This window comes from Chlamydotis macqueenii, chromosome 1, assembly GCF_036417535.1.
Source record: "Chlamydotis macqueenii isolate bChlMac1 chromosome 1, bChlMac1.mat, whole genome shotgun sequence".
Lineage (NCBI taxonomy): Eukaryota > Metazoa > Chordata > Aves > Otidiformes > Otididae > Chlamydotis > Chlamydotis macqueenii.
The window spans coordinates 6,617,811-6,641,150 of NC_141556.1; the positions used below are offsets into that span (position 1 = coordinate 6,617,811).

Here is a 23,340-nt window from a genome sequence, read left to right on the forward strand (position 1 = left end):
TCCAACCACGCACCTGTAGTCCTGTAGCAATAGGTCTTTTCAGTGGCTTCAGAGGAAGGGAGTTTTTCATGTCTTCATTGCCTTGACAATGTAGGTCATGGTGGGTTTGGTTGCAAATCCCACTCTTCAGGCAGCTGTTTGGGATTTAGGAACAGGCATATTAGCGTTAGGATGAACAGCTGGAATGCAAGAGACCCTTTTAAAAGGCAGCCTTGTTAAATCGCAGAGTAATGTTTAAATTTTGGTAGTGGAAGAGTGAACGTGGAAATCAGGAGAGAAACATTTGGAGGAAAAAAATAAAAAAAAAAGGAAAGAAAAAGAAATTCTCCTTAACTTAAACTAGCTTGAACCGTGCGGGATTGACAAGAAGCTCCTGTGCCCGTTGAGATTCCAAGCTTGTATGAAGCCCGCACCTGTTCTGCTTGCAAATGCACACACAAAAGTGAGCTTCATTCACAGAAAGAAAGAAACATAGCAGGACTTCACTCATTTAGCCTTCCAGGGCCTTCAGTCCCTTGATCTGTCAGCCCGTTCGAATTCAAACGCAGCCTTTAAAGGAATTTTCAATTCACAACATGATGACTTTGTTGATGTCCTGAATGTGAATGTATTTTGAATTGAATTTGTCTGCTAGGATTCCATTACTTGCTAAAAGAATACAGAGTTCAATCATCAGATAATCATTATAGCTGTTTTGAAGTGTTTATTTTATTAGTCTAGAAGGTAAAGCAAATTTCATACTTTTAAGTTGTTGCAGGCTTTGCAGGCGCGCTGATAAGCTCTTGTATTTCTATACCCTGTGGTTAGGGTTCAGATACTGGCAGCAGGTGATAATATGCACGACGCAGGAGAGATCCAAACTGACAAATTTTGACAGTTGAAAAACTATAGAAACTCATAAATCAGAACAACGAATATGAGGAGGTTTTTTTTTTCTCCTGTATCTTTTCTCTTTTAATTCCCAAAAGTTAAATTTTCAGGCCTGGGAAGCTGCAGCACATTTTTCTTCAAGCAAATCAAAACCTCAGAGCATCTCATAGAGCAACGGGTTTTAATTCCTGTCCACATCCCAGGGTTATTTTCTCATATTGAAGCACGTGTGCAATTCCTGGTAACTTTAACCTAGGAACCACAGATTCAGTTTAGGGAGCTGGAAGAGACGTTTTTGCACCCGAAGCAAGACGGAGGTTGCTGTATTCATTCAAGCATGAAATCCTGGCTGAGGGATTAAGCCTCTTACACAGATCCCAGTGCCGTTAAAAGCCAGCGAGGACCATGTAAGCCACATCTCCGAGCGGAGGAGAGCTTCCTTTTGTTAGTTGTTCAAAATTAGGAATGTAAACAGCTCTCATGGAGTAATTAGTCTGTGCTTGAATTGGGAGAAAGCGATAAAAATAATGACACGACGGAGTTCCTAGCGACGTCGTACGGCTGGATCTCGCAGCCTAACAAAGCTGTGTCTGCTCTGCTGCGCTGGGTGGATGGGGCTGAGGGTTTTATGGGTGGCTGATTTGGGTTGTAGAGCAGAAGTCACGCAGGAGGAGAAGACCTGTTGTGGGAAGTCACCAACAGCTCTTTGAAAAAGTCCTCTTGCTCATAGGAGGAATGGCGTTTTTTGACGTTTCACGGTGAAAATTCTGCACTTTGTCGTAATTTCACGATGTCCGCGAATGTCCCCCAGAAACCCGGGTTTGCTGTTAGCAGAAGTTCCTGGGTACACTGGTGTGAGAGTCCTCACCATTTGCTCTTTTTTGTCCATCCCTCACTTCTAAATGATTGCTTTAGCGAAGCCGTGGCTGCATGATCCCCGTGTAATCCTGCTGCCATCTTTGACAGCGACTCAGGTAAAGCTGTTTCTAGCCATACACAGGCTGTTTGCCCCTGTCGATGTCTTGCTAAACAGGTTTCTGTGGAAATTAAATAAATACAATCTCCACCACTGGTGCTAATTGGTGCCTTTGGCAGGCTGAGCAGGGGCTTGTGAATTGAATGTGTCATGGAGAATTGAATGTGTCAACTCTCCCAATGGCTGGGACCTTGAGGTCTTTTTCTGGCACTACATTTCCTTCGAAAAAAAGTAGAAAGGGAAGGAAAAAAAAGAGAGAGAAAACAAGCTGAAATAAGAGATCTTTCCCCTTTTTTTTTAATGAGGTGTTGAAGTTGAGCATTGTAATGTACACACTGCAGCGTTTTCTCGTCAGATGCTTTGAGAAGTAGGGCTGGTTCCTGCCTTTGTTTCTCAGACATCCCATTTGTTGCTATCAGGCGCTGTGCGGCGCGGGGTGGCAGGTTTTATTCAGTCTGTTCAAGCATCTGGCAGGATAGCCATGAAGTTGTTGCCGATGTCCTTAAGGGACTGTAGGGATCAGCGTGTTCATTCCATGGTTTTTTCTAGGTACAAAGAAGAGATGTCTTACGCTGTAGTAAATACGGTTCCAAGCAGAGCACAACCCGCATACCAAAAGGCAGGAGATTTGCTGCTTTGAAGGCACTGACTTGCGGTGCAAGCTCCTGTTCTTTTGGTCGAGAAGGTACTAGCCCACATGGAGTTAAACTGGGCTGTATTTCCGGCTGCTGAGGATTGGCAGAACCATGTCCACAAACCAATTCACCTTTTAAGTTGTCCTGACTAGAAGGGGAAAAGGTTATCGCTGACAGGCTTTGAGTTATTTGGATGTCAGAAAAGTTTAGTTCTGGTTCAAGCTGCTGTCAAGTTTGTGGGTGATGAAGCTGAGATTATGTGTGCAGGGGGCTGGAGAGAGGAGGGTTGGGGTTTTTTCTTTTCTTTTAGTAGGAAATGTACTTCTCCAGCAGTGTCACTGATTTATCTTTGGCAGTATTACATTTTCTTAAGGAGAATGGAGGAAGGAAGGTTGTTTCCTAGTTGTCTTTCAGCAAGGGCCAGCTACTGGTCCTAAAGCCCAGATTAGCCCCATCCTCTTACAGAGGCGTCTTCCCTTCCAAAATTTCTGTGGAAAGAGCTGAATTTGGTACTTTCTCCTAAGGGACGTGGTACTGAGCCAAATGGATGTTCACTGGAGACATCTTCAAAGCCGGCCTGTTGGAGCTGCAGCAGTTTGTGTAACATGGCAGTGAGCACCCCTGGAAATTCCATAGGCTGAGCGACAGCGTTTCCTTCAGGACCATGTGCACTTTTACCTTTTCTCTTCTGTGTTTTCTTATTTTCTATTTTCTTTAGTCCAGCCTGACCTCTTCAGCAGGTAGCTTCACAATCAGGTGTCCACAACTGATGCCCATTCTCAAACCACAGCAAAACATCTGCTGGGTTTTTTTGTGATTTTTTTAGAGAAGACAGGAGCAAAATGAGTCCAGAGAAAGATTTTTATCCATGTGCATTTTCAGATGTGTCAATCTATGAGCTTAGAAGGCTCTGTTTTTGTCAGGGTTCGAGGAGAAGACAAGGCTCCGGGGAGACCTTATTGCAACCTTCCAGTACCTCAAGGGGGCCTACAGGAAAGATGGAGAGAAACTCTTCAGTAGGGCCTGTTGTAATAGGATGAGGGGTAATGGTTTTAAAATAGAGGGAGGTAGATTCATACTGGATATAAGGAAAAAATTTTTTCCTGGAACACTGGCACAGGTTGCCCAGAGAGGTGGTGGATGCCCCATCCCTGGAAACATTCAAGGCCAGGTTGGACGAGGCTCTGGGCAACCTGATCTAGTTGGAGATGTCCCTGTTTCTTGCAGGGGGGTTGGACTAGATGGCCTTTAAAGGTTCCATCAACCCAAACCATTCTATGACCTGCCTGAAACGTCTTCACGGTTCCCATTATGCTACTGTTTTCTTCCAGTCCTCATTCACAGAGACATTTTTCTCTCCTGCGCTATTACTTCCTAAAAATGAGTAGTTAAAGGGTATTTCACAGCATATTCATCTTTCAATTGCAGTTCTTTCAAGTAGTGCCAAGACTGATAAACCAATAGATTTCAAACTTCTTATCAGACTAAGCCTGCAGAGCTGAAATTTAAAATGAAATTCTTCAGACCCTTGGTAAAGGACATCGCAATTGCAAAGTCTTGACTATTGCTTGATATTTTCCCCTCTGAATCCTCTGTCCTGGTTAAAAAGCTTTATATTAAAAAGCTAATAAATAAAATGGAGGACAGTAGTAGAAGACAGGCTTTGGAGCTGGCTGGTAGGATAGAAAAACATCTCAATACTTTCTCCCAGTCATGCTTTTAAATGTCAGAAACTCTGATGTCTTTCCCATTTTAATTCCAGAGAAAAATAATTTAAGTTTTCAGAATTTGGTAGTGAAATAGAAGATTTAGAAACACTCACAGGAAGCATAAACCTTAACAGGCTGTGGCTGTCTGTGATAATCATTCCTGCCGAACAATGTTCGACTCACCGAAGTAATAATTAACCGATCTCTGTTGTAAACTGTGAAATTTTAAGGAACCTGTTGATAGGATGAAAAGTGCAGCTCGAGCCAAGCGAGAGGCAGTGGAGGGAGAGGACTGGGTTCAACCTTTCCTTCCTGGGTGTGGTGTGGGGCACCTGCACACAGTTACGTACAGTGCGCTGGCTGTGTTCTCCTGTGCGCGCGTTCTCCTTTGCTGTTATGGGGATGCCGTGAAGTTGCACAAAAGCGGGTGTATCAGGTGGGTTGTGATGTCTCACCTTGGTCAGCATTAGGCAGCCGATGCGAGTGACATCTTTGCTCGCTGCCCAAAGGGCAGATTATGTTATCTCTGTCACACTCCAAGGGAATACCTCGAGAGCCTGGATTTCTTCTATTTACTGTTTGATTTTGATATTTCTCTGGAGCTGCAACAGACCTCTGTCTGTAATTAAGAGAATAGGATTGTTTTCTGATTCTTCAGTAAAATCTGCATTGTCTTGTTTGATACGAAGTAGATTTTTGCTTCATAGCCACTTCTGCCTCCAAGCCTCTCCCCATAGCAGCTGGGTCACCGAGCATCCTGTCTGTAGCCACAGAGCTCTATAGGAGTTTTGGAGTCTCATCATAATGTGATGTGGGTCCAAAGCAGGGGCTGCACGTAGGCCCACCGGATTTCCCCTATGGACAGAGTAGCAACAGATGAGTCTCTAAGGGTGTTCCTACCTCACTGGTTTACTGTGCTGGGTGGGAGCTATTTAAGTGTGACTTTGCCATGTGTCTATACCTACAGTCTTGTGTTATGCACATAAGAGCACAAGTGATGCTCTTAAAGCAGTTTTCCTCCCACTGGAAGTGAAGTTGAAGTCACAAGCTGGGATACTGTGTTGAGCATCCCACCTGCGACATGGATGCAAGGTCCTCCCGCTCTCTGCGTGTGCCTCGTGCATCCCTCGGAGAAGACTTCATTACTGTGGAACCGTAGTGGTCCTTGTTTCTTTGTCCTTGTCCTTGATTCTTTGTCCCACACCTATCATGTTGTAGCTGTCCCCAGGGGCAGACTTTGAGCTGCCTGGGTTGCGCGTGCTGCAGGAAGAGTTACTTTCCATATTTGCAATGGAGAACGTGACAACAACTTGTGCTTGGACCCACAGACTGCTTCGTTGGGCCATACTGAAAAAGCGATAAACAAGAGATTAACGGAACAAAAACTCTCTGCTTTGCTGAAGGTTGGATGGATGCAGCCTCCCTTAGTGCTGCCAGCCATCAGCAGCCTCCACTATCCCACCAGTGGCAAATTCTCCTGTAGCTTATCTTCCTTCTTGCAACTGAGATGAGTGTCCTACCTCCCATCCTTACCTGGGGAGCAAACCTTAGCTCTTACAGATAAGGTCCTTTAAATAAGGTGCTGGTTTAACCTGATTTTCTGCCTGAGATGCAACAATGAATTCCTGCTGCTTGAGCTTGCCATGTTGCTTATATTCAAAGTATAATGGGGAGCCTTCAGAAAAATATAACCTTATTTACAGTGTACAAAGCCAATTGGATTTTGGTTAACTTAATTTCTAAGTGATTACAGTTCACTAACAATGTAGGTGTGCTATAGATGAAATGCACAGGGGGTGACTTTTTATTTTAAACCATACAAGCTTTCTTTTATTCATGTCATTCAGGCAGCCTCATGATAATTCACATTTCCAGCTTTCATAATGTGTTGTTCAACCACTGTTTTTTCTCCCTCCCTATTGTACTCTCACAAATCATACTCACTAATTTCTGAAAGCTTTTCATTTCTCTCTATAGGTTGTTGTTTCGTAACATTTTATACAAGAAAAGCTGCTCTTGAGGCACAGAATGCACTGCACAATATTAAAACTTTACCTGGGGTGAGTACATTTACTTTTTGATCCTAATTATTTTATCGCCAGAAAAATAGTCCTTTTGCTCAAGATGCTGCTTTGTGCTCCAAATGACCTTGATCTCCTCAAGGGAGGGTGGCTAACCTGATGGTCTGTCCTGTACCGGTGCCAGTCCTGTAGCAATGGCATCATCTCCAAAGGCAGTTGCTCTTCTGTAGAAAGTCCCTTGGCTGGAAACAGTGCTGATTCCTGTTGACTAGAGGCAGTTACTGAAGTGCGAGGTAGATTCAATTTTTTTTTTTATTTAAGGGAGAGGGAGCGGGGGAAAAAACATACATCAGAAAAAAACTGCACCAGTAGGGCTTCTAGTTTGAAAAGGGAGAGAAGAGGAAAAGACAACATGGTTTCTAAACAACCTGACTGCGCTGGTGTGGTGGCTGCACATCAGGGTACTGCAGAGCATGGTACCACGTAGCTGCTTGCGCAGTGTCACCTTGTTCCCTGCCACCTCCTCTCCTTATCATTCTGTTCTCATTGGTACAGCACACCGGTGGTTGAAACAGTTGTGGTTGTGTTGTACAAACTGTAGCTTGTGTTATCCCATGGTATTTCAGATGGAGAGAAGTGTATCACTGGTAATTGCGTGACTTAACTCTGAAATCTTCTTGTTCTAACATTTTCATTTCTTCTGCTGAATGTAGCCAAATACTTTGGGGATGGGAAGGGGAAAATATAAAGGAGGAGGTATATTCCCTCTTGATGGGGAAGTGTTCAAGTATGTGGCTGGAGGGTACGGTTGCAGACAAAAAAAAATAAATGTATACAATGCTGTATAAATAAATAGAACATTGGTTGGGCTGACAGTTATATGGCCAATATCTCCTTTACTTCCTACATGCTGTATGTGAAATTGGACGCTATGTGTTTGAAAAATGCACATCTGGCCAGCTCACTGTGCAACTCCTGTTAGGAAAGCCACCTCATCTGTCATGGAAATGACCAACATAGAGAAGTATGTCAGATAGTTACCCGTGTGTCCTGCTCATTCACTGAGGTAAAACGAGAGTCCTCTGCGATTTGCAAGTGAAAATGCTGGAAAGGGTGATAGAAAATTTGCAGAGATAGGCTAGCTACAGGAAAATAAAAATTATGCCACTTCAGATTCAAGTGATTTTTTCCATCAACTGGACCTTGCAAACCTCCCAGTGGCAGACTTGGCTTTTGAGGATGTAGAAGATGGATGTTCCATCCTCAGAGAGAGAGGAAGGCTCTGAGGGAAGATTCACAGCATCCTCTGACTTTACAACCTCAGTTGCGGGTTCCCATCCCTGCTGCCAGTAAATGCCAAGCTGAATGCTTTCTAACCCAATTCAGCTAACATTGCACTTAACTCAACTCATTGTGTGATTACTCTCTACCATGCTTTGAGTCCAGTGGCTGTGCTCGGTGGCTGGGTAGGATGGACGCTCCAGTGAGGGTGGTCCTGAGCTGCTGGAGCAGCACCCTGCCCAGCCAGTATCCCTGGGTCCAGGCAGGGTGAGGGACCCTACCCTGAAGCTCTGTCACTCCCTTTAGAAGCAGACAGAGTCTTTTCGTTTGCTCCTCTGTTCTTCCCGGAGCCCCACGAGCTGGCTGCTGTGCTTGAGAGATTGTAGTTATATCCCAGCGGGTGACTCAGAGGGGCAGGCTCCTTCCCTGACCTCCCCATGTACAGGTGGCAAAGCTGGCTCAGCTCTGCGTTGCATCTTATTTGAGCAGGGAATCATTTTCTCCTCTGTGTTGTACAGCTAACGAGCATGCAGCAGTTAAAGAGACTACTGTACCTTTTGATTTTTTTAAGAATAAAGCTCAAAAATATAAGATTTTTTTCTAACTACCTCTAGCTCTTTGTCGTTTAAAACTTATCTTTTCAGGCTGTGTTTTTCTTTCCTAATGGTGAGGTTGCAAACTTTTCGTTTAAGGAAACATGAAAATTACATTCCCATGACGCTGGAGCTTGGGCTTTAAAAATATTCCTAATACTGCCAGAGATGTTAAGATTTTACTTTGAGATAAGTTGTTATGCCTGCTTCTTCAAGGGACACCTCTAATAAAGAGAAGCGACTCAAAATACAGATTAATTAATTCTCTTTGAGAACAATTCAGCATATATTGTCTAACAGATTCCGTATTTTGCACGTGCTGCATGCTGATATTCAGCTTATATGGTGATACTGTAATGCTACATCTGTGTATTCCCAAAATAACTTCATTTAAGCATGCTTTAAAGTTGTGGCACACGTGCTGAAAACACTGCACATTAGCAGGATTCTCCTTGTATGAATTTTAGCAGTTTTCATCTTGTTAGCTCTGGCCCACTAAGTAGCTTTCACTGAAGGAGCAGGAATCGGCAGTGGATAGGTCTGCGTGTGGAACAGCCTCAGAGCAAATGGAAGCAATCTTCTGGCAGAGTTACAACAAGGGATGAATTTGGATCCGGTTCATTTGGGCATCGAGTGTCAGCTTGCTTCCAGTCAATGAGATATGGTATGTAGAAGGTTCAGTAATAAGGTGTCTCCTGGAAACAAAAGAATCCGTACCTTCCGCTTCTACTGTAATACCACCACGTGTCAGATGAGAGGCATCCTTAAATAGCCCAGGAGGCAAATCCAAGGCAAAGGCAGGTGATTTATTAGCGTAAGGCAAGGATGACGGCAGATGCAGGAGCAGGGGGCTGCAGAGATGCTGCAGCAGTTGGAACTCGCCTGCGTTTTACCTGCGCACAGGTGGAACCCGTGCTGCTGCGGGAGCATGGAAGGGAATACCTCTGTGTTCGTTAAGTGACAGAGGCCAGATCATTGCCAAGCTTTGCCTCTTCGTTTCTTAAATGCAGACCCACTCCACACAACTGGGTAAGCAGGTGTTGGATCAGCAGTGGTGAAGCCAAAGAAGTTAAATTTAGTGGGAAATTTATCCCTCTTCCAAGATTGCACGTTCAGTTTAATTTGGGTAGGTACGTGAGCAAAGCCTACAGTGCTCTGTTTCTTATCTACTTTTTGCGTGCACCTCATCCTTAACAGAGACACGAAAACACGAGCGCTTTATCTGCTCCTTTGAGCTGCACCCTTTTAGTGGACATGAAGAAAATAAGACCAGACATAAATGATTAATGCAGAATCTTGGAAGAAAATATTGCAGGGTGCCTTGCTGTTTGATTACAAGCCTTGGAATTAGTCAACATTTCCATAATTCTAAACCAATATACACCTGTTTTCCCACTGTGATGTGAAGGCACAACTTAATTTAACAGAAACCCCGCTGTGCTAAATCTCTCATTAAATACCAAGCTAGTTCTGTAATTTAAAGTTGCAGCACCACTATTTTAACGGAATTGCCTTTGGATTATAAAATTAATAAGAAGTTAATGATGCACTTTGCTGTATTCTCTCAGATTTTTTTTTGCAGCAACAACAACAAAAAAGAAAGATAAAGAAGAAAAACATGTCACCAGCTGACATCTCAAGGCTTTTCTGGTTTTAATCATTCTCCTGAGGATAAAATTCATTTAAAAGATTTTTTTTTTAATTTTTAAAAACTTTCAGCATGAGTAGGATCAAACATCTTCTTTTTACTCATGATTAATATAATCTCTCTGTTAGTCATAATATTCCTTGTCATATAATGGAGCTTTTATCTTTCCCCCAAAATGTATTTAGATATCTCTTGTTACAGTCGGATTGCTACTAGGCAGAGAAGAAGATACACAGTGTTTGAGAAATACAGACATATTGATATATAGGATACATATCAACGAAGTAGAGATGATTCTCTTCTGTTTGTTTGGTGCTGGCATCACAAGTAGCTTTTATATCTTTTAAATGAAGAACATTCATTCCTAGATGTGTCTTTTCAGATGTAACATGCAAAGCGCGTAGCTCATACCCCAGCTCAGAGGGATGTGGTTTGTGTTACTCAACTTACAGTCAGTTTTTCTTGGAGCGTTGATTGGGATTTTCTTTTAAAAGGCAGAATGGAGAAAAGAGAAAACTTCAATTTGAATCTAATAATGATCTTAGAAATGTGCTTCTTTGGGATGAGATGTAGAACTGAGGCCTTAACTAGTCTCATTTTCATTAAGAATCTCATAGCTTTGTTAGAGGTGTTTAACTTCTATTCCCTAAACAAAATAATCCAATAAATTCCTCCCATCTAATTTTATTCTGTACCTTGAGTTAGATGTAATAATCTTAGTCCCTCCCTGCTCTAATTTGCTGCTTAGTGAAAATTGGCCTCTGTATGGAGGGCAAACCTTGAGGAGCTGTACGCAGGGACTGCTTTAGCTGCCTTCCTGGCAGTGATGTTTGTTGTTTGCTTTAGTTTAAAAACTGAATGTGTTCTGTTTTACTAACTAGTATATTGGGTAGGATTTCCTGGCAAGAGCTAAGTGCAGATAGGTAACATGAGCGCAAGAGTTGGTTGGGTTCTTGGAGTCCCATAGCTGAGTAAATACACCTTGAATCTCATGCAGAAGCTGTTTGAAGTCAGGAATCGGAGGGAATCTGTTTGCAAAATCTACACCTAAAACTCTTAATATTTTTTCTTATATATTTTCAGTTAGATTCATCTGACATGATACAGGAAAGACAGGGAGAGACTCTTCAGTAGGGCCTGTTGTGACAGGACAAGGGGTAACAGTTTCAAAATAGAGGGAGGTAGATTTAGATTAGATATTAGGAAAAAATTTTTTACACTGAGGGTTGTAGAACACTGGCACATGTTGCCCAGAGAGGTGGTGGATGCCATATCCTGGAAACGTTCCAGGCCAGGTTGGACGGGGCCCTGAGCAGCCTGATCTGGTTGGAGATGTCCCTGCTCCTTGCAGGGGGTTGGACTAGATGGCCTTTGAAGGCCCCTTCCAACCCTAACTGTTCTATGATTCTATGATTATTTGTTGCCTGTATGTATATTTTTGCATCTATCCTCATAGCTAAGGTTATCACCGAAATAATTAAGAGCCCACGTTGATTTAGGTCTCAGCACTCCTATGCTGTTAGCAGACTAATGGTTTACGTGGTTCTTATTTCAAGTGGGGTATGTATATTCCAAGTAGCAGCAAACCCTTTCTGTTGAAGTTCTGGCATGAAATTAGGACATTAGCTGTATGAATCAATTTAATTACGGGTTTAACAATGGAGAAATGCAGTTTTTGAGAAAGCTCTTAAAATTTTAACAGCAAGGTGGAGTTTGTAGGATCTAACTGTCTTGTGAGATACTGGTGCCTTCCTTTTTTGCCAGATGTTGAGGGAAAGATTTTTTGATTTTTGCATTATAAGAATAACTACTGGTTTTATTAAATGCCGTTTACATAATAGGGAAAAAGGACTGCCTTAGAGGGAAGTTCTCCCCTAAGTATTCTGCACTGGCTGTACAGGAACCTCAGGGTCCATTTGAGGGTGTAGAATATGAAAAAGTGGTTTTTAGAGAGGAACTTAGACCATTCTTCTCTTTGCGGGCCTGTTCACAGTGGGGTTCGTTCTGCCCTGCACCAGGCTGAGAATCATCGGCACGATGCCAGTCCGCTTTGGGGCTTCCCCTCGCCCCCCCCAGACCAGCTCAGGTTTCACACTGAATGTAAAATACACTTGGTCTTGCTACGTGCCACAGTGTTTGGATCATGTGTATTGGCAAGGCATGGGGGTCGTGAGGCTTAAGGGTTTGTAGTGTGGGAGAGAAATCTCAGCACTGTGCTGAATCACTGCAGCGGGTGATTATTTAACCTTCAGAATAATCTGTTTCAAAAGACAGGCATCCGTGACGATTTACTATGAATCCACATTCACTTTCAAAGAAAAGAAGAAAAAAACAAAGTGTATTTCTGATTTTCACTTTAAATCATGAGCTCATTTCTAATGAATATCCTGGCACACTCCTTTCTGGGGTCGTGTTTTAATATCCAGTTCCCTTCTCTGCTTTAGGCCTTATGAGTTGTCAGTACTGTATGAACATTATGTAAAAATTACCTGTAATAAAAAGGTAATCATCCAATATGACTTGAATAATAGCCTGAATATGAGATGTCAGTGACTTTGAGAGATTTTGACAAACAGAAAGGGAATTCAAAGAGCAATTAAGTTAGTTAAGGGATTGGAGTGATTGATTTATGATGACAAATTAAACTAATTCAGTACCCATATAGCATGGCCAAGTGCTGCTTAATGAAGGATCCGAAAAGTCTAGAACTGTTTAAATGATAAAAATAACCAGATGGGAAAGCGGAGAATTCCCAGAGAGCCCCTGTTCCTAGGAACTGAGCTATAAGATATTGAATGATGTTGAGAAAGTGAATCTGGCCCATTTCTTCTTGAAAATACGGTGCAAATGGAACCGTTTAATGATACAGAAGTGATTTTTATTATGCAAATACACCACATCCACCTCAAAAAATTACACTGACTTTGCCACTTAAATAAAAAAAAAATCAATATTTGCACTAAATTCGGGTGCCTTGTAGAAACGTTGGGTTTGCATCTACCGTTACTGTGAAGCACAGAATGGATCGCCAACCCTGAATTCATAGAACAGTAAAAAGTGACTTAGGAACCCAATGAAATCCCTGTAAGTAGCTGAACTTGCAGCTTAATGGCAGAACGATAGACGTTGTGCAGGCGTAAGGAGAGGGGAATATTGACTAAGAGAAAATAACTTCTCTAACTTGAGCAAAACATTTAATTAGTAATTTTATTGTCCCTTTTTCTCAGTGATGGAAGGGGACAAATTTGCCTTCCCGTGCAGCCTGATCATTAGGATAGCTTTCCGGCACGCAGGAGAATGCAGTTCATATTCTCTCTGACTTGTTTGTTGTGAGGATCTAACTTGAATTGACCTAACAGAGCCTTCACCGCTGGACTTAGTTGAGATTGGAAGTCATCGTTTCTCCTCTTGAAGCTGTTTGGCTGTGTATGAAAATAATTAAACTCTCCTGTGGTTGAGAGAAGGCAAGTAAAAGCACTTGGTTGCCTAGTGCTGAGGGCAGTGACTCAAAAATTGTGATATCTGGATATGAGTCTATGCTCTCATAAGTATTTTTATTATTTGGAAAAGCTTCAAACATTTGGAAGATACTCTCCAAGAATGGGGAAGTGCAGGAAGATCCATTGACCTGAAGCGCTGGGAGAAGGAGGCTAAACCTTGATCTGCCGTGCTCGGGGTTGGCGGGGGGTGATGGCCCAGCTTAACCCCTACAGTACATCGGGAGGGTGCAGAGCTGCACAGGGTGTGGGCATCCATGAGCTGTTTCAAATCCTAGACATTCATGTCAGACCGCTGCTTTTCCCTGGGGTAGCAGAACTGCTGAGAAGTGGGAGCACACTAGCCCAGCTGCAAATGCAGTTAGAGGCACACTAGCTTTTTCGGATAGCTCTTTTGGAGTAGTTCAGAATTTTTTTGTGTGCAGCTTTGCAGTATGATAATATTGAGATGGAAACTAAGTAACGCATAATAGCAGCTTAACCTCAGAAAAATTCCCTAATGTGAAGCCCATCCCCAAAAGGCCAGACTGTTCTGGTGTGTGACACTAGACTTTGCCTCTGATTTCCATAACTCTGGACAGTTGAGGTCATCACTTTGCAAAATGCCTCCAGAATTTAACATCCAGCTTAGAACATCTTACTCAGCGGGGCTGGAGGATCTGTTCACAGGATATTACTTTCAAGCTGGGTATCCAGAAATCGCTGACTGGAGAACCTTTTACTGTGCACTTCAGAATGGAAAACTCTGAACAATATTGAGAGGCCATCACTGGAGTACTCTAGGGTATTGCAAAGCTCACCAAGATTTAGGTGGGCTGCTTAGCTAAGGGTAATAGCCCAGGCGCTCTCTTAAGCAGCTATTTATCCTCCTGCTGGTGTTAGCTGTTTTCTGTTATCTGGAAGAGAAAGTACAGGTGCTTCAGTCAGCCTCATTAGCACCATGACACAAGCTATTAAAATTGTCTTCATAATGAAAAACTGGTTCAGGGAGCCTTCCTAGCTGTCTTGGCTACTCCTACAACAGGGAAATTAGAAAGGCAAATCGTAAACAATGTTCCAGGCATCAGGAAGTAGCATCATTAGAGATGCCCTTGGATGCCATTTACCTGCCTCCATAGCAATGTTTGGCACCCGTGGATCTAGGTTGTGTTACGACTAAAGAGCTTGGGCTTCATGGCATGTTTATAACAGAGGGATTGTTTGTTCGGTGCCCTTCACCCTTTGTGTCCAACCCAGTGAGCTGCACTGCTTCTTTCAAAGACCTCTGCTGTGTGGTCTGTGGCTCGGTACATCGCTATCGAAGGGACGCGGTGTGGTCTCGTTTAGAGTTTGCACCTCCCCCATGGTGGCATGAGAAGCTGAGGCATCCCTAGCTGGCTTTCTGTGCTGTTGTACGTGGCAACATACATGATGAGAGAGAAAACCTAAGTTCTGTCTTCTCTTTGGTCATTAGAAACCCAATAATATATCCTGGAAAACCAGGTGAAATGGTGGCTTGATTGAGCCTCCTGCTCTAGTAACACTCTTTGGGCAATTATATTCTGCCTAATTAAAAATACTCTTTGCAGGCCCAGAGAGATAATTGATTTTTTTGCTCATTCTCTAGAAGAAATTATCATTTTAGAATCATAGAATGGTTTGGGTTGGAAGGGACCTTTAAAGGCCATCTAGTCCAACCCCCCTGCAAGGAGCAGGGACATCTCCAACCACATCAGGTTGCTCAGGGCCCCGTCCAACTGGGCCTTGCATGTTTCCAGGGATGGGGCGTCCACCACCTCTCTGGGCAACCTGTGCCAGTGTTCCACCACCCTCAGTGTAAAATATTTTTTCCTAATGTCAAACCTGAATCTACCTCCTTTTAGTTTAAAACCATTATCCCTCATCCTTTCACAACGGGCCCTACTGAACAGCCCACCTTTCCTGCAGGCCCCCTTTAGGTACTGGAAGGCTGCTATAAGGCCTCCCCGGAGCCTTCTCTTCTCCAGCTGAACAGCCCCAACTCTTTCAGCCTGTCCTCACAGGAGAGGTGCTCCAGCTTGGTTGGAGGAGCCACTTCGTCTGCTTTTCCCCCGTGGTGTGCAGAGCAACCCTCTCTCCTCCTGCCAGCAGAGTCACTGGGGCTGCAAGAAATACTCGGGGATTCATTTGAGTGCAAGCACCTCTCTGGGGTACAGATGTGTTCATCTGATTGTTGTGGCAGGCATCCAAAACCTTTAAGAGATACTAAAATGGGCTCTGAATTCCCACCCTGAAAAGTTAAGGAAGACCCCTACTTGCAGAGCTTCTATTTCAGGCTGTCAGTGCATGGAGCAAGTGATCAGCACCGTCTAAAACAGAGAACAAACAGCACTGAAGTGTTACATTCCTTTTAGCAGGAAAAGCAGTACCAGAGTGGGCAAGCCTAATGTTTGTCTGACTTTTGGAACAGTCTATCTTTTCACTTGCAGCTTTGCTGAAATCAGTGATGGCTTTGCTCCCAGAACGTAGCCTGAGTATCTCCAGGAGCAGAGAGAAGCAGTCGCTGCCACCATAACTCCATTTATTAGCGAAAGCCAATTTCTATTGCCTTGTACCAGGGAAATTAAAAAAGAAAACTTGCAAAACAACAACAACAAAACCCCATTGAACTAAACAGAGTCTTAAGCAGTGGTAAACAAAATGTCGCTTCCTTTGTGGTGGATTTTTATCCAGCTGCAGCCAAATATCAAAGCGATATCAAAGGAAAGCTACCCATTAATTAATTCAGACTGACTTCACAAAGCAAGCTGGAGCTTTTGCTGATATCTGATTCTGAAAACTTCCTAATCTTCACAAGTTGTCACTAAGAGTGGCATTAAAGCAGTCTGCAGTCAATCCCAGCTCTCGCCCTGTTGTAACCCAGAGATGGGCTATCTCCTGGCGCAGGAGGGGGGAATACACAAGGAGGGGTCAGAATAAGTAACTTTGTTTTTTTGCAGATGGAATTTGCAATGTATCAGGGCATCTCATGAATACATTGCTTCTGCCATTCATGTTAGGAATGCTCACCCAATCCCGCTTGCACCCATTGCAAGTTGCAGCGAGTGGAAGTTTTCTCTTCTGAAACAGAAACACAAGCGGAAAAATGGAGAAAGAAAGAAAAAAAGTTAAGCTTATGTTTGAAAGGAATAATTGGAAGTCTGTAACAATCTGTAAGAAAGCATGAATAGAGACTTATCGTTGATTTCAAGATAGAGAACACAGGATTCTGGGTTGGAGAAAATAAGATTATGGGAAATAAGACGCTAATCAGAGGATAAGATTAGTTTTAAACTAAGAACTGAAAGTCAGGTACCTCCATAAGTGGGGCTTGTAATTCCACCATGAAAATAAACAGAATGCTCTAGTGTTCCCTGCCGCTGCCAGGATCTCTCAACGGGATTGCAGCCTCACGCAGAGACGTGAGGTACGTGGCACCTTTGTATTTCCATTCAGCTGTGAATGGCTGGAATGATTGAAGGGAGTTGGTGTTCTGGACCATCACTTGAGCAAGTATCCACCAGACAGCAACTAATATTATGTTGTGGCCAATTCATGACAATACCTTAGAGGAAAATGTGCTGTGTTATTATACAGTATGCTCATTTCAAATATTGTGAAGAGTACAGAGAGGATAAATGCTGTTGCGGGAGTACCGTGCCAAGCATCCGCAGCAGCACGGATGTACATGGTGCAGTTATTTCCTCCAGGGCCAAGTATTGCCCAAATGCCAGTGACAAATGGGAACTGGTTTTGATTGTACACAGAATTGAGGATTTACCATTGTAAGAAGTGAAACAAAACTTAGATCAAGTATTAGGAAAAAACAGTGTCTGTCCAATTAGAATAATGATCTAAAATAAACAAAGTTAAATCCCAATCCTTAGAGGCATTTGGGGTAGGAAAGAATTAGAACATGTATGATAGGCAGTAATCCTGTATTGGCATTAAGTCATTCGAGATGAGCTACTGGGTTTTTTTCGTCTCTCATTTCTGCAATTGCTAAGAAGTGAAAGAAATTGCTATGCTTGTGTGAATAGAGAATCCTCCTGTTTGTACAAAAATATATGATTAACCAAAAAGAAAGATGTTGGTAAGTAAGAGCTACAGTCAGTTTAAATGCTGTGCTTATATGCTTGTGTCGGGGAGCTCTGAGGGTTGCCCAGGCAGGTGTGTCCCTTGCCTTTTGTGACCCTATTTGTTTTGCTAAGAATGGCACAGATTTATCCCAGTTTAAAAGTGGTCTGATAGCTAACAGCTCTCATGTCTGGCACTTGTCTGCCTCCCTGTTGACATGAGAGCCAGAAATAGAGGGTGTGACTTGGTGAAAATTTCTTTTCTGCACCCATTCCATCTTCCCTTGTGCTTTCATTGCCCTCCGCTAGCTTCACTGAAGCTGCAGCAGCCCTCAGGATGCATTAGCCCCACTCAGAAAAAATAACATACACCCAGAAACTAGGAGTTCAAGACTTCCCAGTAGCTCCAAATGCCACCTTTGGATTAGGTAGGATGAATGATGTAAGAGCTTTGAGCTCGGTTGGTTTTATCAGAGGACCTTTCTGACAGCTCTCCGTGGCCTCCAGCTGTTCCACCTGAAGCTATCCCTGCAAAGAGATTTCTCTGACCTTTCAGCAAGTCGCACATCAAGATGTTACTCCTGGGGCACAACGCAGAGAAAACTTCTAATTTAGTAGAATAGTAGTATAAAGAATAAGTAAGAGGAGACAGCTTTTCACATACTGGCATTTATAGTCACTAAATGAAGCATGTTGGTGCTTTTTTCAAGATAATCAAGGGGCTCAGTCTCTGGAAAAATGCATTAAGGTTCATATTTGGGGTCAGATGCTAGTTCAGAGCTTTGCAAATGGGTGGAGGCAGGTTGATTTTGGCCTTACTGTTTCTGATACTGTCCCTTTTACTAATGAAATCTTGTTCACAGCTCGGTGCAAATACCACAGCCAGCTGGAACTGACTCATTCTTCAAAAATATATGTTTCTGCTAATGTTGCCCATTTTTTTGTTTCTTTGTTTAACTTCACAAGAACATATTGAAGGAAATATTTAAATACATCAGAATTCCTTAACATTAGCATTATAAATGTATACTGCATGTTTAGTATGAATAAAATATTTTCCTTACCCCAAAGAAAGCACTGGCAAAATGCATTAGCTAGGGAGATGCTAAAAAATTTAAGAGAATGAGTTCATGCAAAGGGTGGTTAAAAATTACATAGTTACTTAATGTGACCCTTACTGCTGTTTGTAATTGTATGTATTCACAAGTAGATGTTCATGTTTTGGTGTGGACAGTGTGTGTTTGTGTATGCTTGTGGCTGGAGTCTGCAGTTATATTGTTTTCCTAGATGGATCAAATATCCAGCTATCTTTTTTCATTCTCTCTCCGCAGCCAGATTATTTCACCGTTGCAGAGTATTGGCATAACACTGAGAGCTTTTATTTGGATGCTGATACTGGATAGTTGTGGAAAATTCCTGTAACTTCAGCTCATGGAAAGATTAAATAGAATTTATGAGCCATATCTTCATTTGGCGTAAAATATTATGGCTCTGCTGGTTAAACAATAAAACTGTACTACTTACCCCAGCTGATCTTGGTCAGGAGTGTAGGATTTTAGACATCTTCATTCCAAACTCCTTTTCTACCTGAATGCTTTGGCTATTCCCTGCAATATTTAAAGAGGCGTGCGTGCTGACAAGTAGTTCGAGGCTCATATCTGACCTTTGAAGAAATCTGGATTAATCTGTGTTTGGAAACAGGGAGGAATTTGACTGCTGGACTGACTGCAGGAGAGGTGAGAATTGTGAACCACGACGTTTTCTGGACTCAGAACTGCTCTGCACCTTTGCTAAGTGAGAACAGCAGCAGCTCCACATCATCAGTGCCAACTCTTTCTGTAAATTGTACCCTTTGCTCTAATTTAAAAGGTAGAATTTCAATTGGAAGTTATAATTTCAATGGGTTTTGGGGCTTATTTTAGGCTTACCTCAATCACACTTTTTAGTTATAAGTTGTTCTTGCTGGTACATTGTAGTGCAAATCTGAAAGCTTTCCAACAAGAACTTTAAAAAAGCTTTACATTTTAAAAAATCTCCCATAGTCTAGAATTTGAGTTTTGCACCAAATAATAGACTCTAGTTTCTGTCAGAAGAGGAGATCGAGTGCATTGTTGGATCAAGGTGACCTTCCATGCTGCAGAGCCAGGCAGAAGATCCACTCAGTAAATGAACAGAGAAATCTGTGTTGTGAAACTGAGGGAGTGGTTGAGGCTGATTTCTCTCTTATTGAGTGAAAGACAAAAACAGAGAAGATAAGTGTAGATGAGATAACATTGTGAAAGAAGCAGAGGACCCCTGACTATGCTTTCTTACCTTTCTGAAATGTTGCTGTCGCTGGTCATTTGCTTTAAAGGGTTATTTCCTGAATTTCAGCTTGGCGAAGGTAGTGGATATCGCTAAGCGTAATCACATGGTGTTTTCCTAGAACATAGTTAACAGAGGAGACAGTACATGCAAGCTCAGAACAGTGTAAATCTTAAAATAAAACTTGTGCAAAACAAGCATTCAGTATCCTGGTAGCTGTGCCCTCCGTCACAGCCGAGTTTGTGTTTTGCATTACTGCTTGCATTACATGCAAGCTGTTGCATGTTTTTAAAAACCTTTCATTTAAACTAAATTTCTTCACGGTCATCAGTAGCCTAAAAGATAATTTATTTTGGTTTTGTTTGACATTCTGGTTTTGGGGGAGGAGGAGAAGGAGGTAGAGGATTGCTTTGTTTTGTTGATAAATTTCTAAAAGTCGTCCTAGATGTTTTATGTGGAATTGGAGGAGTTTCATGTGGACCAGGCTCAAACATTAGCATCCTAAAATGGTGCCCATGGCCTGAGCTACTTGAAGATTTCCATCTGGCAGCAGGAGAGGGTTTTTGTAAGGTGGGAGCGTTGTCTTGAGTCTTCAAAGATCCTGAAGTCATAAATGAGAAGGGCAAACTTCCCTGAGCATGCTATCAGGAGTCAGTGCTTCCTGAGCAGGATATTTGACTTTTACTGGGAGAAGCAGCCTGCCATACGCCTCTGCAGACCGCTCAAAGTAAGGACTAGCGCCTGCTGTGCTGCCTTCCTCTTCTGGAGTGGTTAAGGGACCTCTGTTTCATTCCCATGGGAAATGGGAAGCCTTTTCATAGACGATGAGATAATAGTGTGTTTTGGCTTTGCTTTGGTTCTCATTTCCAAATATTAATATGGGGGAGTGGAGAGGGGTGGTGCTCTTCAGTCTGAAGGAAAAGTACTCCTTTTTAAGTCTCAACCTCCTGTTGACTTCTGGAAGCCAACGCCTGGCTGGGGAGATGGAAGAAAGTACAGCTTCAGAACACTTGAGTCACGTCCAGTGAGACATTGACTGTAAGGCTTGTGTCATGCTGGGAACGGAGGCCTGGCATCTGAGGTCATGCTGGGCCAATCCCCCCGATGCAGCGCAAGGCTGTGTTAGTTATTAGCTCAGGTCCCAAACCCACGACGGCTTGGCTGACATTTGGTTCCTCCAGCTATCCTGGATCACTGTTTCGGGTTCTTAAGTTACCGCTTGAGTAGGATATCTAGGGAGTAATATTGCAAAAAAAATCTGCTTGTGTGAAGTGCACAAGCTCATTAATGCCTTACTTCTGCCTGGTGATAAAACTGCAAGGTTTTGGTGTCAGAGACTTGGCTTTGGTTGTGGAATAACTCCAGATGAAGCACATATAGCCTCTGTGCCTTTTTCCCCCATCGTCTTCCTTTCTGCTAAAAAGAGACAGCAGCGCTAAGCACCTTGCGATGGTGTTAGGAGGAGAAATCAATTTGAGTGTGAGGAGCTCAGGCTCTGCTGCGGCGTGGACAGCCCAGCTGCCTCCCCTCAGACAGTCGTTCTGGGCCACGCTTGACGCTCGGCAAATCGCCGCTTCACCGCGCTTCGTTTTCCACTCAGAAACACGGGCAGTAATTTTTGCTCCTCATGGTTACCTTGAATGGGTGTTAAAACTCAGTCAGTTAATGTCACAGAGTGAGTTTTGTTATCTGTGCCTTATCATTTTAACGCAAAGGGAAAAAACCCCACACTTTGGCATGCAAACTTCAATTGGCAAAATGTCAACAAAAGTTATTGCCGCTGAAGGAGAGATGGATAACTCTTGCTGTTAAAATAATATCTGGTGTTTTGCTCAGATGTCTAATGGGTTTGCTTTTTAAGCATGGATGATACAGAATATCCCCAAGGCATTATTCCCAACAAGATATAGAATCCCACTTAATGTCTATTTTTAGGATTGAATAGGTTCTGTAAAGGCTCATTTGTTTGAAGAAAAGATAGTTAATCACTTTGGCTGCCATGTGATTTTGAAGAGAGAAATTTTGGTCATACCTCCCCTTCCTTATCTCCACTCCGTTTGGCTCGCGCGTGTCCTGGAGTTGCTGCCATTTGTGTGGGTGGTAAGAACTGAAAGAATTAAATAAATGGAGCAGAACTGCTAACAGAGCAGCAGTAGTTATTTGTACATTAGGAAGTGAAGTTGTCACTTCCAAGACTGCCAACTTTTTAATTTCTGTATCAGGGTACAACTTTTAAAGGAGACTGAGTGTTAGACCCTGATTAGTAAATGTACGGGAGGAAGAGCAGGATGCAAGGGTGACTGCAGAAGGGATCGCTAGAATATTATTATTATTATTATTATTATTATTATTATTATTATTATTATTATTATTATTATTATTTTAAAGCACAGCATTGTTTTTAGTCACTCAAACTAATGTTCACTTTAACGTGAATTTAAAACACAGTGTAGTGGATTGCAAAAGACTGAGTTGGAAAGCTTCCAAAAGTCATTGAATTTCAGCAGTTTTAGTGTTCTCCAGTAAAAGAAACAACTTGTTTTAAGCAAGCTATATGCTTGTTTCTGTGCTCTAAATAGAAAATAATGATGTTATGCATTACCGCATGAACTATATTGGGCACCCACCAGCAATATTCATTTTCTCCTGCTTCTCTCCTTTCCTTCTTCCCTCCCTCCTTCTCTCTTCTCCCCCCCCCCCCCCGCCTCCAAATATGCATATGTATCTCTGACAGTAACCTAGGAGGCCAAGTAACAGATCACATTCTTCTACTAGTAAAATTGTAAGAATACCTAACACAGTTTAAATCCCTTAAATCGGGATTTATGAAAGGATGACAGGAAACAATCTTCTGGCTGTGCCATCACTCAGGCAGTTACAGCTACTGCATTGCATTTACTTGTGAGAGTCTGTGTGATGGATGCACGTTTGTGCTCCTTTTACCGGTGAATAAACTAAGGTAAATGACTTAACCCAATACTGGGAATCCAAAGCTCTGCCGTGCTGGTAAAGCAAGCAGGACCGCAGCATTCCTGCCCGGCATGTGGGCATATTTGGGGAGCATGCCAATGGGCTAGACACTGTTCCCACTAGGCAGTACGGATAAGGGCATCTTGTTTTGAGAGGAAGGAGAAGTCTAGCCATGTAAATGCAAGCTGTGCCACGCCACTTCTCTTAAGAGCCAGAGAGTGGTCCCTTGCCTCTTTTATTCACTAGTATTTATTTGGCTTTAGAGACTGTCCATGCTTCCCGGAGAAGTTCCCCGAAGCTGTAGCCAGATATTGACTGTGTAATTCAAGTTAGTTTGACCCTAGAGAAGTCATTCTAAACAGTTCCTTTCGAAAGGAAAATACACCTCTTTCACTTCTGGGAAACTTGTATTGCTTGTGAGTCACAATGGTTTAAAAAAGCAAAACCAGTTGGCGTTGAAGTGATGTGAGAAATATGTTCAAGAGCTCCTCCAAAAGGATCCTACTGAAAAACTTGGGAGCTAGAAGCTGAAATGAGGTGCTGAAGAGTATGTGTAGAGGTGTCTGCACATAATAATCTTGAAAAACAGTCATCTCTGAAGGCCCTGAAAATAATTTAATTCTCTGGTGCTTAAGGACCATTTTCTCTTCCCCCAGTCTTTTGGTAGGTCAATACTTTCCTTCTTGACTTCCAGACTCAGTGAAGGTGTTCAGGAACATGGCAGGTAGAGATCTGGGTTCTTCTTTTCCTTGGACTACTGGTC

General features: G+C 42.7%; 1 protein-coding gene across 16 annotated transcripts in view; it reads left to right on the top strand.

The window, feature by feature from the left end:
* The window catches only part of CELF2 (CUGBP Elav-like family member 2), a 565,018-nt gene that overhangs the window by 451,002 nt on the left and 90,676 nt on the right, over positions 1 to 23,340 (top strand). For all 16 annotated transcript variants that reach the window (XM_086744976.1, XM_086744963.1, XM_086744970.1 and 13 more), the window contains one exon: positions 6,168 to 6,250. In XM_086744976.1, the coding sequence (XP_086601102.1) occupies positions 6,168 to 6,250 (83 nt within the window). The remainder of the gene's footprint in view (positions 1 to 6,167; positions 6,251 to 23,340) is intronic.